Genomic DNA, 18,102 nt, shown 5'->3' with positions numbered 1-18,102 from the left:
AAATATAACATGTTTCTTGTACAAAGCGAGTTGATAGTGAATTATTAATTATACTTTTTTGGTGGTTTCAATTATACTACAAGAACATTAGTTTTGTAGTTTATCTATTTGAAAGGGTACGTGGGCTGCGCATTTGAGGTAAGACCGAACAACTACTGCTTTAATTAAGAGCCACCGGGAATATGCTGTTGGTCGGTTCCCTCGTCCCGTTGGATTTTTTCTTTCTAATTTATTTATTGACCTGTTGCACATTAAGAATTCGAAAGAATTCTAACACATGTGCTTTGAGATAAGTACTATCCGCTGTGAAAATAATCTGAAATATTCTGAAAGGTTGTTATTGAAAGAATCTGACGAAGGATAAATACTTCTGGTGTTTCAAAAAAAAAAGGATAAATACTTCTTTATGTTATGGTCTTGATCGGATCTCTGATGTTCATGTGCGTCCCAATACCCGGCGGCTTATACATCTCAGTTTTTAATACAATGTTTCTTTTTGCAACTTTTTATGAGTTCATGTGCCAACTCGAAACTTTATATTAGAAAAAAAGTCATTAGGTAGGTAGATATAGCAAACTTATAGAAATATCTTTATTGTTGGATCATATCATACATATCGGTCCAGGCAAAGCAAGTGTGGTTCATGTATAGGACAAGCAAACCATGTGGTGCAAGCGCTATGATTGGGGCTATAAACAATGTGGACTTGTGTACGAGGATGGTAAAAAATGAACAAAACTTAGGTTCATTTCCTAAGGTTTAGGGTTCAGAAAACAATAATTAAAGCTCATGTAACCGCTCAAATTCTTGAACTTTAAGATGGGTCTAGACGCCATATTCGAGATTAAAGCTTAAAAGTAATTAACCTTAATGTAAAGTTAATATAAATATCAAGAATAAACATGGAAATGTTTCAAAGAATCTGGAAATAGTTAAATACAACACACAGCACAACAAGAGAGATAAAAACTCTGGCTTTTTATTCAATTTGATTAAAAGTTTACAACTCGAGAGATAAAAACTGTAACACAAGAAACACAAAAAAAAAAGATACAAAACAGAAACAAAAACAACAAGAAAATGAGATGTGTCCTAACCGGACTGGACCGGTTTTATTTCTTTGGGGGCGTTGTTCTCGAACCTCCATGTCCATATATCGTGACGCTCGACTTCACGGCCCATTGAACCGGCAAAACCGGTGAACATTTTACCAAGAAAAACCTTGGAGAGGTCGATTGGGGTTTCTATCAACGGCTTCTTCGGTTTACTAAGATACGCCGGCGCGATGGTAACTGTAACTAGTTTAGAGACGTTATCATACTCAACCCAAGATTTGTATTTATCACCACTGCTCAGTTTCAATTCTATAAACTCCCACACTTTCTTTCCTTCCACGGTTCTGGTCTGGACCCAATAACCGGCTTTCTCGGAAACCGTCGATTTAACCGAGTTAATGTCAATACCAACGTGGTTATCATTAATGTCTCCAAGATCTTTGTCTTGGTAAACGTCAAACTCGACAGCAAAAACATGGTTATTAGGGTTTCCGTTGTTGGTTTGGTTTAAAAGACCGAGGAAGCCTTTTCCGGCAGCGCCATCGTTGTCAAAGGTAGGGACAACGATGAAGGCGAGGCCGTGGCCGGGATTAGGATTTGTTTTCCGGCGAGGAGAAATAGAGAAAGTGAAGGAGGTTTTAAAAGAGTAAGTAGTAGAAGAAGTATTTGAGGGCTTGAAAGGGATCTCACCACCGTCACCAATGTATATGCCTTGGCCGTGAGAGAATGGGGAGCTGTCACGTGTCATGGAGAGAGCTCCGGATAGGCTCGATCCATCGGTTGTGGAGCCGAGCTCTGCGTCTCCGAGGAATACTAGGTTCGAGCCATCAAAGTGCTCGAAGTTGAATCTAGCGGCGGATGTGGTGTGAGAGCTGAATATAGCTATGAAAACAGCAAGAAGACAGATATTTTGGATCTGCATTGTGTTTTTTTTTTGTGTTGGAAAATTAGAAGTGAAAATGATGGATGATCTGTCAGAAGTGAGGGTTTCTATATATAATACATAGTGACTAATGATATCCCACGTTTTTTCATTCCAACTATATATGATTTGTTAAAATTATCAATACTATTAAAATAGAAGAACAAATCAACAAAGTTTGTTCTAACATGATTCTCATGCACTCATGAGATGTTATAATTATTTTTTTAATGTTGTGTTCAAGATCCACGTAATCCTTAAAGAAAGTTTACTTACTTAGATGATCTCCAATTTGTACATCTATTTTTTATAAATATAAGAGTTTAAAATGAAATTTTAATGTTCTTATTTATTTTAGAAAAGTATATTTTTATGTATTTTTTTGACAACCTATTTTATTTATAAAACTTAAGAAGTTACTGCTATTTTTTGTAATATTTAAACTCCAACATTACATCGTATAAAAATATAAAACATAATAAATTTTAGATTAACCACAAGACATATATATAATACATTATAATACATTGGTTTGTTAGAGCAACATTACAACAACATCTCAACAAAATTTCTTACTGTATTTAATATTAATATAATTGATTTTAGAATTATATTATAATTTTCTTTTTAAAAAATAGACCAATTACAAAATGACACATAAATAAACTAACATCCTTCTTCTTTCTTCTTGTTTTCAGTCACTTTCTTTTTTTTTTTCTCTTTCTTCTTCTTAAATGACACAAGGATATAAAAAATAAACAATAATACAATGATGGTGACAAACTCTTACAACAATTTTTGTAATTGAGTTATTTTTACGCTAAGCTAGTTTTAAGTTTTTATTACATTCTAAGGCAGTTATTACTTCTTAAACAGTTTTTTCTAATTATCTTCTAACTTATTCTTTTCTTTTCTGATTTAAATATAACTTAAATATAATTAAGTAAACTCACTCACTATTTCATCCTCTTCCTTATTTTTTGTAACAATGGAACATGGAAGAGAGCACCACCAGTTTGAAGGAGAAGTTGGAGAGTCCTAAAGCAACCTCCGCAATGTCTTTAATCAAACATCGGGTTTACACAGCATCCGTTGCAACAAATTTCTGAGTATTGACAGCTTTTCCACATTTCCGCAGTTCAGTTTGTTGGTTCTAAAGTTCACACACCTCTTACGACAACAATCACAGTCTGGCCTGCCTTTGAGATGACATACTTTGGGGCTTTTGTCAGATGTCATTGCACTAGTACGGTTTCCACCTTTTTTTCCTTTGTGTAGCGGCTATCAACTGACCATATCTGTTTTGATCAGGGGTGGATATTTCAGTTTAATTATGGGTTCGGTTTAGTTTGTTTGAGTCTAGAAAAACTTTAACAAAAGTCAACCTAAATTAGTTTGATTCGGTTTGTGTTCGGTTTGGTTCGAATTTACTTCGGCTTGGTGCATGTTTGGTTTGATTCAAGTTTGGTTTGGTTTGTATTTGGTTATGTTTAATTTGGTTTTATTTATGTTTGTTCAGTTCAATATAGTTGTTTTTTTGTCTAGTTTTGTTACAAAAAAATAATTTATAAAAACATAAACAAAATATTAGTTGGCACTAAATCGTTATATTTTTCATATTTACATGTAAATCTAAACTTCACAATAAAAATCTATAAAAATCTAGAAGATGTAATCTAATAATTTTATATTATTGTCTTCAAAGGTAATATAAATATCATAAGTAATTTTTGGTTTTGATGTTAATGTATGAGATTCATATTCTTTAATTTTAATTTTGTTTATGTTTATTCTATTCTTTTAGAAGTAAAATATATAAATTTTTGTTTAGTTGTGTAGATTAAATATATTAAATTTTAAAATTATTAATATATTTAATTAATCTAATTCTTTGGTTTTTCGGTTTAGTTCAGTTTAAAACCAAACTAAACCAAACTATTTGGATTGATTAAATCTTGAACCAAATGGTTTAAAGATAAAATTTGATTTGGTTTTGGTCAGTTTGAATTCGGTTATGTCAGTTTGATCTGGTTCAGTTCAGTTTTTTGGCCCACTCCTAGTTTCGATGGTTTCGCCTCGACCCTTAGCGGTTCGCTAAGTGTTATAACAATGGCCAAGACCATTATAAGTACGACAGCGAAATAGGATATCTTGAATGTATTCATTCTTCTTGTTTTGTCGTAGTCATCTTTTGTATCGGAATATTCTTTTTGGTCAAAAAAATATATTTATTTTTGTGTGATTGTATGTGTGTGAATATATTTGGATGAAGAGTAACGAATGAAGTGAATGGTTTATATACACACGAGAATGGTGCAAAGGTCAACGAACAAGTTTTTGAAAAATTAAGTATTTGACTTTTCTAGGCTCTTTTAGTGGAGTTGTCAATTTGGAAGGGTTCCGATTTCAGAAGAAATATACGAGTTAGGCTCGCGTAGAGAAAAATTCAACTAATATCTAAATTGGACAGAACAAATTACGAACACATGAACATGCAACCCATTTGATCATTTGAAGATAGTTTAGGGAAACATAATTTTACTTGGGATTAACTGGAAAAAATCATGCTAGCTAAACTAATTGAATTTTGCAGTAGGGAAATTGAAACAATAATCTACTCATTGTCTGCTTTCGTGAGTTCACATATGATAATTTAGACCAGTAACATCATATATATTAAAATAGAAATCATGATTTTTTTAATGTATGATTTTTTAATTTAAACCATCACCTAAAATTTTTTAAAAATGTATATTTATTAAGACTAATAATATACAGAATCTTTAAAATACTTTAATCATAATATCTTATGATATCTTTTCATTTTAAATATAAATATTTTTATTTACAAATTCTAATAAATCTGTTTTAAAATATTTCTACAAGATCTTCATTTTCGAAATTATATCTAAATATTCAAATACAAAAAGATAAATATATAATAAGAAGTGACAAATACATAAGGTTTTAAACAATTGATTAATTTAACATGTAAATTATAAAATTATTGTATTTGAAATTGTTATATAAACATTTAAGTATATGATTTAAAAATATATATCATTTATGTTCTAAAACAAATATTTATGTATATAACAGTGAAAACAAACACTCGCACGGTCGCTCGGATCAAAATCTAGTTTTATTGTTAAATGATAGAAGTAAAAAAAACTACAGAGCTAAATCATGCAATAAAAGTTAGAGTTATTTTAGGTTCACCAACTAATAGTATGTTGTTATTTTATATTCAATATTTAAATAAAAAATAAAAAATACTGTCAAACTAATTATGTTTTCAAAAGTAAAAAATTAAAATTAAAAAAAAATATAGTTGCATAAAAATATATTTTCTAATATTTTCAACGCCGTCAACAAAACACTAAACCCAAAATTTTAAATTCTAAATCCTAAACATTTGGATAAACATAAATACTTAGATAAGTCTTAAACCATGAATCAAAAATACTAAACAACCCTAAACCATTTGATAAATCCTAAGCCCTTGAGTTTATGGTTTATGCAATAGTCTAGAGTTTATCTTTTAGATTTATTGTTTAGTAACTAAGGTTTAATGTTTTGTTGTCGGCTTAAAAGTAATTGGTATATGCAAACATTTAGAATTTAGTGTTTAGTATTTATGTTAGTGTTTTGTTGTTGGCTTTAAAAGTATTAAAAATCTCCTTTTTAAGCAGCTATTATTTATTTTTATTTATTTTTATCTATCTATTTTTAAATATATTTTAATGTATTTTTTGGGAAAATATTTCAAATATATTTTTGTTTTTATTGATATTATTTTATTTAGAAAAACTAACAAGTTATCTCTATTTGTTTTAACGTTTACAAACTTTAATAAATTAAGATGAATCACATTACATTATATAAAAGAATAAACATTAGAGACCCTTGAAACAGTTTCTCTCCTCCTTGCAATGGCGACGTTAGTGGCGATGGGGGAAGAGTGAAATTCTCATCTACTCAAATCTGATCAAAACACGATCAATCTATATCTTTTCTCCTATCTTTTATTCTTTTCTTTCATTAAAAAAAGTAAAGTTTTTGAAGATTACAATTCAAAATATTTATGGGTGGTTCTTCACCAAAGATATAATTTCGTTGTTGTATGGCAATGTTATTGAAATCGTTAAAAGTTAGCAGTTTCAGTTTCTTTTTCTTTTGAGAAAATCAGTAGATTGGATTTTTTTTTCAAAATGAAATCCGGCCAATGTTATACTCCAAAGAGATTTTCGAAAAATAATTTGGAATATCTTCAAAAAGAAGATAACCAAATGGTGTTACATAAGAAAAAATGGATCAGAAGAAATGTTCTTCAGATTTTAATCTCTGTGTTGTAATGTTGTCTCTTTTCTTTTCACTTTGTATTTCTGTTATTTTCTATACTTTTATTGTAACTTTACATTTTATTTAAATAAAATAGTTGTTAAAAAAAGAATAAACATTATAAATTTTAGATTAACCCAGTGTTTTGAAAACCGGATCGGACCGGCCGGTCGAACCGGTCCGACCGTGACTCGCTGAAGAAGCCGAGTCCGGTTCGGTTTAAAACCCGGATTTGATAAAAACCAGTAAAATCGGCTGAAATCCGGTAAAACCGGTGACCCGGTTTAATTTTAAAACCCGGTTCTTGAAAATTAACATATAATTAAGTGTTTTTAATTATTACTAGCTAAAATTTAATATTTTATAATTAGTGTTCAACTATCACTATTTAATTGTTCTACGAAAAAAATGTGAAAAATATATTTTTGACTCTCATATACTATTTTTATTTTACCATATTCTTAAAATTTGAAATGTTAGTTGTAAAAATAAATAAATATGATTGTTTTAGTTGTAAATCATTTGTTTTTTTCAAATTTTTAGTTTACATACTAATCAGATTTATGTTTGTTATTTATTTCGAATTAATAAAAAATAATAGAGAAAGTATTATATGTAGAAGTAAAGTTTATATAGTATAAATATATAATTATATATTTTTATATAACTAAAAAACCCGGTTCGACCGGTTGAACCGGTCTAACCAGTCAACCAGTAGCTTCACCGAGTCTGTGTCCGGTCCGGTTTTCAAAACATTGTCATTAACCATAAAACATAATTGATTTGTTACATGACACATGGATATAAAAATTAAACATTAATACAATAATGATGACAAACTTTTACAAGAGCCTTTCCAATTTTAGTAACGAGTTGACCAACGTTTTCTCAAGTTGACCAACCTTATTCAAGCTAGCTATATATTATTTTAATTTCAGATTGTAGTATACTAAATATGAATGTAAACCAATTTAAACCAACAAATTAAACATCCCTTTCTCGTTAACCTTATACGGTTATCTTATACCCCTATTATTTCTTCAAGCATAGCTGCACATCCCATATGCACACGATCTCCCTTTGTTGCACTTCCTAAAGCAACCTCCACAATGTCTTTTATCGAATCTCGGGTTTACACAGTATCCATTGCAACAAATCTCTGAGTATTGACAGCTTTTCCCACATCTTCCGCAGTTCAGTTTGTTGGTCCTCAAGTCCACGCACCTCTTACGACAACAATCACGACCTGAACTGCCTTTGAGACGACATACTTTGGGGCTCTTGTCACATGTCATTGCACTAGTACGGCTCCCACCTTTTTTCCCTCCTGTAGCGGCTATCAACCGACCATATCTGTCTCGGTGGTTCGCCTCAACCCTTAACGGTTCGCTAAGTGTTATAGCAATGGCCAAGACCATTATAAGTACGACAGCGAAATAGGATATCTTGAATGTATTCATTCTTCTTGTTTTGTCGTGACTTTCAAGAAATTAAAGGAGATAAAAAGCAAACAAAGTTTTTTTTTGTATCGGAATGTGTTGTGGGTGTGTTTGTATAATTGTATGTGTATGAATATTTGGATGAAAAATAACGAATGACATGAATGGTATTTATACACGAGTGAATGGTGCATATGTCAACGAAGAAGGTTTTGAAAAATTAGGTCCTCTAAGAAAAATATTTGACTTTTCTAGACTATTTTAGTGGAGTGGTCAATTTCCAAGGGTTGCGATTTCAGACGAAATAAACGAGTTAGGCTCGCGTAGAAAAAAAAAACAATTAATATCTAAATTAGGTAGAACAAAAGTGGAACACATGCAACTCATTTGAGCATTTGAAGATAGTTTAGGGAAACATAATTTTACTTTCGGTTAACTGGAAAAAATCTTGGAGGCCAACCGATCACAGTAATGGCCATAGCCTGTGAAAATCGAATTTTTTTTATACAATAAGCACTCAAACTAGCTAAACTAAGCAGGAAAATTGGAACTATAATCTCTAAATTGTCTGCTGTAATGAGTTAATATCAACAGATCTTGACCCGTCCAACTGGACGGATCTTTATTTTTATAATATATATAAAATTTCAAAACTTTAAATTAATTGAACGAAATTGTATTGTTCAGTTTACTGTTTAAACTTTGCATTTCGTCACGGTATAGTGTAATCACAGACTTCTTTGAAATATTGAGAGCAAACAATTGGTAATTACTGGGTTTTAGAAATTGTGGTCCATGTTATAAATTACAGCTTGATAATTATTATATTGAATGTATTTGTAACACACATAAATGAGTACTAACAGTCGTATATTTTTTGTGTGTTTTATTTCACTGTTAATACAAAATTGTTCTCAAATCCTATCATTGTAAATGTAAAAATATAAAAATTACTAATTATATAGCTATCTTGTTAATGGATAACTTATTTATACAGAACTCATAATGGTTTTAAATCTTACCATGCATATTAAATGTGTTTTTAGTTCATTTACAATGTGTTAGAAGTACTTAAATATAAGAATACGAAAAAATTGATTTTTTTAGTTGAAATCTATGTTATTAGTAAAAAAAATTATTACTATTGTATGCATTTAGTTATTTAATAATAAGAAAATGTACCAATTTTTTTGTACATGGACCATTGACCTCTTTATAGTAAAATTTTAAGATATGATTTATATTAATTTAGATAAATCAAATACAAATTGGGTATTGTCTTGATATAATACCTAAACAATAAATAAGATTGACTACAATGGCCCAATTACAAATCTAATAATCAAAATGTTACCATAATACAAAATAAAAATCATGGTCCAACTCTAGATAAATGTAAATATTAATTCAGTAATTTAATGAGATGGGTTCTTTCGTTCCAAACATATTTTTTCTAAGAATACTATTCTTGTTTCCAAACAACTCCAAAATGTATTTCAACTTTAATAAGATAGATGTCATTGATGATCATTAGAATCAGACCAATAGCTTAGTAATTTGGTTAATGATACAGAAGAAAACAATGCAAAAAATGTAAAAACGGGTTTCTTGGTTGAATATTTTAACATTATTTCAAAAAAAAAAAATCATGCAATAAAAGTTAGATATTATATTTGTCTTTAGTTTCTCCTGAGCAGTGTATACAAAGAGAATTTGCAACTAGCATTGTAACGTCTCGATCGCGTCTGTTTGTGAATCTTATCCTATTAGACACATGACCAGAATCATAGATATATTAGACGATATACTCAAATGCTCATCTCCATCCACTACTTGTAGTATCATATTATATTAATATTGCGTATTAGTTTGACACTCGATATTGATCTTTGTACTTTATTTGCTCGTTTATTCTGTTACTTTTGACCTCAAACTGCAAAAAAAAAAAAATTGTTTAGCAGGTTTTTAAAATCTTTTAAGAAAATCTTTTACCATTAAGGTATTACTAATACCGAGACTCCAAATAGTTGCTGCGAATTGAAAGGTGATGCGGAACAAACGGTTCAACTGCAGTGCGATTCTAACAGTTATAAAAACATATAGATATATGGTATATGTAAAGATTTTTGTTACCGTTAAGTGTGGTGCCGAGTGGTGAGGTTCAAAACATTTGAAGCCCAAGTGTATTTCTTTTAAATTGTGTGTTTATACACACTTGCCGTACCGTTTTTACTTAAGAAAGCATTTTTAAGATTTTACTAGAATTTGATCCGCATTTCTGTGTAGATGTTCGATTTAACTTGTGTTCAGCGTAAATTTATAAACAGTTGATTTTATATAAAAAAAATCTATGTATACTTTTTATGTTTTATAATTTGCATATATAGTAAAATATATTATTTTGTAATATAGATGTTTGATAATATTTTTTTTATTTGTACATAATAATATATTATAAAATTTATAATTTGATGTAGTTGTACTATTCACTTTTATTAATTTATTTTAAAATAAAATAATATAATATTTTTTTTTAGTTTTTACATTAGTTTTCTATAAATAATTATTATTTTTTATGATATTTTATGTTCTTGAAAATTGAACACTCGAAATCTGATATTTGACTAAACTAAATAAAATAATATTTTATTTAAAAATTATTTTATATAGTATATACTATATATCTCGGTTTGTGTTTTTATTTTCGCTACAAATAAACAACAATTGTTATAATTAATTAATTTAAATTGATTTTAAATACAAATAAAAAGTACAAAAATAAATATTTAATTTATTGTAAATATAATAACTAAATATGTAAATAAAAGAAATATTTAAGTTGTTATCTGTGTTTCCAAATAGTATTAAAAATATTTTAATTTTAATAATATAAATTAACCATCCATGTTTATTACCAAAATACAGAATTCCCGTAACACACGGAAAATGAATCTTTCTCCGAACTGACAAAAATCCGTTATAAGAGCACTCGATTAGAGGTTGACTTGTGGAATAACTTGATGAATAGTATATTTGCGTACCTAAGCTGCTACAAACAATTTTAAATACGTATATGTCGAAAGTTACGCTGTAGAACACTCTTTCAATTCTTGTTGAGCTTTGGGGTTGAAGTCTTTATTTTGCTTCTTTCTTTCTTTTGTAACAAATCTTCATTTTGCTTTATTTAATCTTAATTTTTTTGTTTAGAAAATAGAATTGAAAGAGCTCACATATTACACCTCTCGACACTACAAGCAGTATATATGTTTTTTTTTCTTAGCGTAAAGAGTGTTTTAATCTAACGACATTCGAATATCATTTTCTTACAATTATATAATTTATATATCTATTTCATGTATTTATCAACAGCTGCAATACATGGAAGATGAGTCGCTGTTCAAAGTTGACATAACTTAAATTAAATCCGTTGTAAGAGCACTCGAATACGTAGGTTTGACTCTTGGATAGTTAGATAGATAGACTCGTTCAAAAACAAATATTTTCCCCCGCTAAAATAATAACAAAATATTTTTCCAGCAATCACAAATAGAATAAAAATTCTGCTTTGTAGCATACCTTTAAATTTCGGTTGTGAAATCCGCAAACTAAACTAAAAACAAAAAGAAAATTTGGAGAGCAGACATTCATTTTTGAGTATGTTTATCCATTATGTGAATGAATAAATTAGGGAATAATGTTGTATTAATCAAAACTAGTTTCTTTAGGCTTATTTCTAGAAAACTTTTAACACCAAACACAAATTCACTTAACTAGTGATGATGTCTGATGTGTCAGTGGTGTTCCCTACTCTATACTCTTTGTTGCTTGACCTAAAAGTTACGTCCCCTTTTTTTCAGTTTAACTTAAAACCTTACTGACCCTGTTGTAGAGTTATCACTTATAAGGCTACGTTTTTTGACGAATCCTATTAGTACTTCACTCACAAGGCGCATAGCTGCTTCTCTGGTGAATTTTCTTGCAAAGAGAAAGCACGGGACAGGTTTTGAGTCGGCTTTACACCATTCTACTCGTGATTCAGACTCGTAATTGACATGATTTATACTCTATTCCAAGAAAAAATAACCAGTGATGATCAAAGAACAAAGATCAATTAGATTTTGATGTTAATCACAAATAAGAAATTAACTATGTACCTTTATTTCTTGTATATCCTCAGGGCCGGAGTTTTCAAATGTGAAAGTGACGGGATGCCAGGACTTGGCTTCATGTTTTGTACCCGAAACGTTCCATACAGTGTATGTCAGTGTTCTTGGTTCCATTTCACTCTCTAGTCCACGCATCTGCAAAAAAAATAGTGTATTACATAACTACGAGCATATTTAACTTATGTTTATATTTGATTTTATAATAGCATTTAGACAATACCGTAAGCAATGTTTGGATATAGTGTTCATCGGGGATGCAATTCCGCAAATTCTGTCTCTGAGTTCACATGAAACTCCAAAGGTTCAAACATCCATTTGACTGAGAAAGAAAGAGGTTATGCTAATGTTGAAGTATCACTTACAAAAAACACCCGTGCCTCTTGTGAACCAAAAGGTGGAGCTTTCTGCAAATTTGAAAGAGAAATCAGCGTATAAAAGCAGTTGTTTCTTGAGCAAAAAAAGAATCGAGATTGGCATTAGAACAATAAAAGATACTCTGAGGTTTCACTTAACAGTGTGATTTCTACTCAATTAACCAAGCAGTAACTAAATTGAATCACCATAAAGCCTTATCTTTACCTTGCAAAATTTCTCAAAAACTGGGAAGACGATACCATCGCTAACAATGAGCTCTGCATGACTTCTGATCACAGATATCCACTGAAATACATGAAACAAGAGTTAGATTGAACTACAAGTCTACAAAGGAACCCTTGTCACCCTCATGTATAATTTTCAATAGAAACTAGGCCTCAAAGTTACAAATCAATTATGTAAAGTTCATTTGAAAAGCAAGATGATAAAGATACCTGGGACCCTTTTCTCCATTTCTCTTCAGGTATGACAGAAGACATATTCGTACTGTACCGTCTCTCTTTAGTATGAATAAAACTGCAAACAAAGAGAAACACAGTTACAACATCTAGAAAACTCCATAGAGTGAAGCAGTTCCACTAAGATATTTACAAGTATGACAAATTTAAACAAAAAAAAACTCAAAGACTTGCAATCTACCTATCCACAAAGCTTCTCGGTGAGGAGATAAGATATCTGTATATGTAACCAAAGTCGTATAACGGAGCACAACTGCAAAACAGGAAGTAAAAGTAAAGTGAAGAAAGATTGCGAAAAAATTGCATGATCACATATATGAAATAAGATATGGTCAGATATAAGAATAAGGTCTAAAAGCGAATGATCAGTGTGTGAGAACACAAATGAGTTTATGTACGTGTGTTTCTTGCGTCACAAGTCTGCTCCTGCGTTAGCAAGTTCACAGCTAAAATCAAGAGAAACTGTAATTGACTAACCAGCTCCAGCCAATTAATCATATGCAAAAATAAAGAAGCACTATAGATATATCAAGCATTTGTTGAACAATAATGCTTAGAGAACCGCACCTGTCAGAGAGAAGAACAAATCTTTGGTTTGATTGATCCTCTAAGGCAGTTGAAAGCAACAATCTCTCTGCTGCGATCATGCTGTATTCTCCCCATGTAACCTATAACATTACACCCTAAGTTTCAATTCATCCACTATAATGCTTAGGAACCGTGGGATATACTCGGATCAATAATCACAGTTAAAATTATGAACTATTGTGAATAACCCGCAAATTAAACTCCAAGAATACTAAAAATGAAGAGAAATTTGATTGAGTTAAACATTCGTTTTAAGATTTCTTTACTAAAGATGTGAATAATAACTTATGAACCTTCAGACATGTGTTCATAGTCTTCAAAACAAACTCGATTGGTTTTTATTGGTGTACTGATATTTAAATCACCGAAAACATAAACAACACCCAGCTTGATGCTATTGTTTCAAGAAAAAAAAATCCATTTTTTTCTTACTAATGTACTGAGATTTAAGTCATCGATGATAACATGAACAACACTCACGTTAATGCTATTGTTCAACTGGCGATTATAGAAATACTGTGATCTCGTGGTCTCTTCATTGAACACGAAACCAGGTTGTGAATGTACATAGACGGAGAAGTTCGCCTGATCAGCACCCTGCAAGAAATTACCAGAGGCATACAATCTTGATTCTTGCAAACTTAGAAAACAGCCAGTGACAGGAGCTGACCAAAGACATAGTCTAAGAACAAAACCTTGAAGAATCTGTCCCACAGAAAGTCAAGCGGAAGATCACGCCGAGATAAGAAAAGGAAGGCGACCTTCGGACGGTCGCTGTCGCCGGAGTATATGCGGAGGGGGATATGAATCCCAGCGACGGAGAGCGGGCGGGGGCAACGTCGTCAGGGAATAGTACTGAAGGTGGATACTGACAAGAGAAAGAAGAGATAGCGCGACGTATAAAAAGATAACGAGCTTCCATTGGAGCCATACGACGTCGTGACGTGACACTGGATGCAGCTGCGACTTCCTCGTCATTGTGTCTGTACTTCCCGAGAACTGTGATCACTCACCGTCCAGCGATCAACATCGCGTACGTCGTCGTTTCACTCCACGTAACGTTTTAAACAGGATCACTAAATTATTAGTCAACACCTAATTATTTCCCGAAATGAAAAATTAAAAACAAAAAGGTTATCGAACTTTTTTAGAAAAAAAATCAACTGTGAATATGTCAGAAATGGTATGAGATAGATCTAAACGATTTGACCAAGGAGCGTCATTAAAATAATTTAATATTCTCTAATCAAATTCCATACATATTAAAATAGAAACATTATAACATTTTCTTTAACTACGGTCATCACCTCATTCTTAAAATCTTTAAAAAATACAGTGAAACCTCTATAAGTTAATAATATTGGAACTACACCAAAACTATATTTTTTATTAATTTATAGAAATTATTAATTTATTTATATACTAATTAAACCAAAAATTCAATTTGACACTATAAAATTATATTAATTTATAGAGATTTTTAGTGTATATTAATTTATCGAGTATTAATTTAAAAATGTTATACTGTATGTTGGTTCATCTAATATATAATAATTATTTTATTAAACTAATGATAAATTAACTACTAATGTCCTCATTGTTTTCTTTTATAAAAATCACAGAATTACCTAATTTGACTTAAAAATATATATGATAATAAATGATTTTCAATAATAAAGATTTGATAAAAATTAGTTTATTCTCTATCATTTCTTAAAATTATAACTTATTAAAATGAATTAAACAACCACATAAACTATATAATAAGAAGTAAGATTTTCTGTATATATGTTATATTTTGCATTATTCAAAATGACTATAAATAACTAAAATTGTTATAATACTCTCACAATGAAATTTTTGTGATCTATGGTTTAAAATTTCTGTTATAATAAGATACAAACTATTATAAAATTATATAAGTAGGGCCTTATTTAATAAATATTAATATAATATATATATATATTAATATGTTTGAAATAAATTATATACCATATAAAAGTACATAATTATTTTAATTTAAACTTTGTTTTTTGAGAAAAAATTGAACAAATATTGACAACTTAATATTTATATTTTCAAATTTGTATTGGATATTTTTAAAATTATAAATTAATAAAACTATTAAACATCCGACAAAATGTTTTTTATCAGTGATTTTAAACTTTTGTTATAAAAAATACAAATGATCAAAATTAGAAAAAGTGTTTGTTTAGATTAATAAAATTTATTTGTTTTTGTACCTATTTAATTATATAAGTAACATTTACTAAATTTTAAATATTCAATATATATTATTTCATAATACGTAAAAACATATAATACATTAAAATAATTTATATATAATATTCAATCCGCACAGGACTCGGATTTTAACCTAGTGTGCGGGTCAAAAATCTACGAAGAGTAGTAGTAAATGAAAATTGGCCTCTAATTCCTAAACAAATACTAGTAATAATCTTGCCGTCAATAATAATGGCTTAAGGTTTATAACTGTGACAAAAAAAGGGTTTTTTCGCAGAGTTCAGACAAAAATCTAACTAATACGCAGGTAAACAGATAGAGTCAAAGACGTTGTTGTGTTTACCATTTTAGTCCAGACTATTAGTATAGTATATAAAATGTAAAACTCTCAAACACGCCTCCTCCTCAGTCAGTCGTGATGACTGATGTTATCTTATTCCTCTGACATAGAGTATTTAATAATTAAAAAGTACAAAAATTCACATCAATATTGACTTGACATTTTTCATCTGACAGCATATATTTCAACGACGAGTAAAAGGAAAAATCAACAATACTTCAATGATTTAATAAGAGACTCATGATCTAAATCATGTTAATAGTTTCGATAGTCTATACTCCAACTTTTATTTTAGAAACAAACAAGTCAGCTAGATACGTAGTTTGTTTTAAAATCATTAGATTCTTAGAGCAGGTTTATTGCAGTGTTTTGGTGGGATCTTGAAGGAGGAGAGAGGGAGGGGGACCCAGCAAATTCTCAAAAACCAAAGAAAAAGTCGACTGAGGAAGAAACGAAATGGGTTGGGTTTTTTCATGATCGCGGGCCCCACTGAAACGTGGTGGCCCACGACTGGTTTATCTTTTTTTTTTTTTTTTCAAAAAGTCGGATAAAAGGAAAAAAAAAAGAAAAAGAAAGAACCCCATTTGGGATTGTGGGATAATCATGGTCTTAGAGCATGATTAACCCTGGATTTTTAAAGTGAAGTTCTTAGTGAAAGTTAAGAAATTATTTTTTAATTTTTATCTAAAAAAACTAAGAACTAGTTTTTAAATAAGGATTTGAATAATCGATTTTTAACTTTTTAGTTAAAAATTAAGTAACAGTTTCTTAACTTCCGTTAAAAATTTTATTTTAAAAACTCCGGGTTAATCATGATCTTATATAAATGTACTAAACCATACAACAAATTGATTATTTAGTAGTGCAAATATTTATGTGTCCTTTGATCAGTTCAACAAAAGTAACTATTTCTTTGCGCGGAAAAATATGAGAGAAGTATTTACATCGATACCAAAGCCATTTTTTTAACAAAACCAAAGCCATTTTTTATGTCTCCACTTTCGCTATGTATTCGTGATACCATAATATTCCAATATCCGCATTTCTAAGATTCAGTTCCCCTCGTTCTGTTAGAAAAAATAAACTTAAACTATTTTGTTTTATTTTTTTAAAAAATTTAGTTTTTATATTTGAATTTTATAAATCATATTTGTATCTAATATTAATTTAATTTAAGAAAATAATCTCTTAAGTAAATAAAATACATAATTGTACATAACATTTATTAATATGTCATGTTCCTATTTTAAGAGAATAAATTATGAAAGTTAAACACCATAAACAAAGAGATAAGAATGATGATCAGATCACTCTTGCTTACATTGGAATTTTTTGTTCTGCATATGATTTAGTTGTAATGCTGCGGGTTATAGATATTTTACCTATCCAACAAACATGTTCATTGCACATTTTCAAAGTCTTGAATGGTTATTTAAAACTGTATTCGAACAAGAGAAAACAAAATATTATTGGAAAGGGATCTTATTCTCCAAGTTGTAAGAAATCCAAATCATAAAAACACTAGTTCAAGGGTAACCAAATCAGAGCCATGATTATCTAACCAAATAGATGTTTAACTTAAAATTAGTGTTGCATCTGTGTGTCTTAAATCTCTGATGTACCAGTAAAATATCCAGCACTCGTGGGTCGGACGTAGGAAAATTATTATTTCTATTGGGAAAAAAAAATCGGGTTTTTTAGGCTGTATAAATATGGGTCTAAGGGTTTGTAAATTGTCATCACATCATTAATAAGAAACCCTAAACGGGTATTTGCCTCAATACGTTTTCTTCTCTATTCTTCTAACCTAACGACGACTGTTCACAACAATTAGAATAAAAACTGTAGCCAAATAATAATATAACCAACTGAAAAAATACTCAGTGGCATCGGTTGGAGTAAGCTGAGTAAGTCTTTATCAGACGGAAATTAGGTTTAAATATAGTGCTATCGTTTGAACTTCGAAGAAAATGATCGTAGAGAGCGAGGATGATTTTGTAGTGGGGGCAAAAAAAATCTCTCTAAAATGAATGGGGGCATGATAAAAAAATATAACCGAAATTATTAGATATTAATTACACATTCAGGTAAATAAATTAAAATCTACAAATGAAGGAGGGTCACATGGTCCCCTGAGCTATAACATAGCGCGGCCTCCAGAAGCAGAGGCAGTA

General features: G+C 30.0%; 4 protein-coding genes across 4 annotated transcripts in view; 1 reads left to right on the top strand and 3 right to left on the bottom strand.

Moving 5' to 3' along the window:
* The window catches only part of LOC108829134 (25.3 kDa vesicle transport protein SEC22-1), a 57,317-nt gene that overhangs the window by 18,758 nt on the left and 20,457 nt on the right, over positions 1-18,102 (top strand). The gene's annotated exons all lie outside the window — the stretch shown is intronic.
* On the bottom strand, positions 976-2,035 carry LOC108860879 (lectin-like protein At1g53080). Its single transcript, XM_057011153.1, has one exon. The coding sequence runs from the start codon at positions 1,975-1,977 to the stop codon at positions 1,093-1,095; it is 885 nt and encodes a 294-aa protein (XP_056867133.1). The 5' UTR covers positions 1,978-2,035; the 3' UTR covers positions 976-1,092.
* On the bottom strand, positions 7,085-7,883 carry LOC108860470 (stigma-specific STIG1-like protein 1). Its single transcript, XM_018634345.2, has one exon. The coding sequence runs from the start codon at positions 7,776-7,778 to the stop codon at positions 7,359-7,361; it is 420 nt and encodes a 139-aa protein (XP_018489847.1). The 5' UTR covers positions 7,779-7,883; the 3' UTR covers positions 7,085-7,358.
* LOC108860486 (glycosyltransferase BC10) lies at positions 11,325-14,420 on the bottom strand. Its single transcript, XM_057011152.1, is given in 11 exon segments — positions 11,325-11,821; positions 11,912-12,058; positions 12,144-12,200; positions 12,286-12,327; positions 12,503-12,583; positions 12,733-12,814; positions 12,938-13,009; positions 13,324-13,424; positions 13,825-13,941; positions 14,040-14,181; positions 14,183-14,420. Coding segments are annotated over 11 exon segments (1,182 nt in total). The 5' UTR covers positions 14,323-14,420; the 3' UTR covers positions 11,325-11,620.

This window comes from Raphanus sativus, chromosome 5, assembly GCF_000801105.2.
Source record: "Raphanus sativus cultivar WK10039 chromosome 5, ASM80110v3, whole genome shotgun sequence".
NCBI classification, from domain to species: Eukaryota; Viridiplantae; Streptophyta; class Magnoliopsida; order Brassicales; family Brassicaceae; genus Raphanus; species Raphanus sativus.
Note: the sequence above shows the minus strand (reverse complement) of the source record. Positions and strands in the feature narration are given on the sequence as shown.

What these genes read in the sequence shown, in the direction of transcription:
- LOC108860879 (XM_057011153.1), bottom strand. Translation starts at nt 1,977, where the DNA reads ATGCAGATCCAAAATATCTGTCTTCTTGCTGTTTTCATAGCTATATTC.
- LOC108860470 (XM_018634345.2), bottom strand. Translation starts at nt 7,778, where the DNA reads ATGAATACATTCAAGATATCCTATTTCGCTGTCGTACTTATAATGGTC.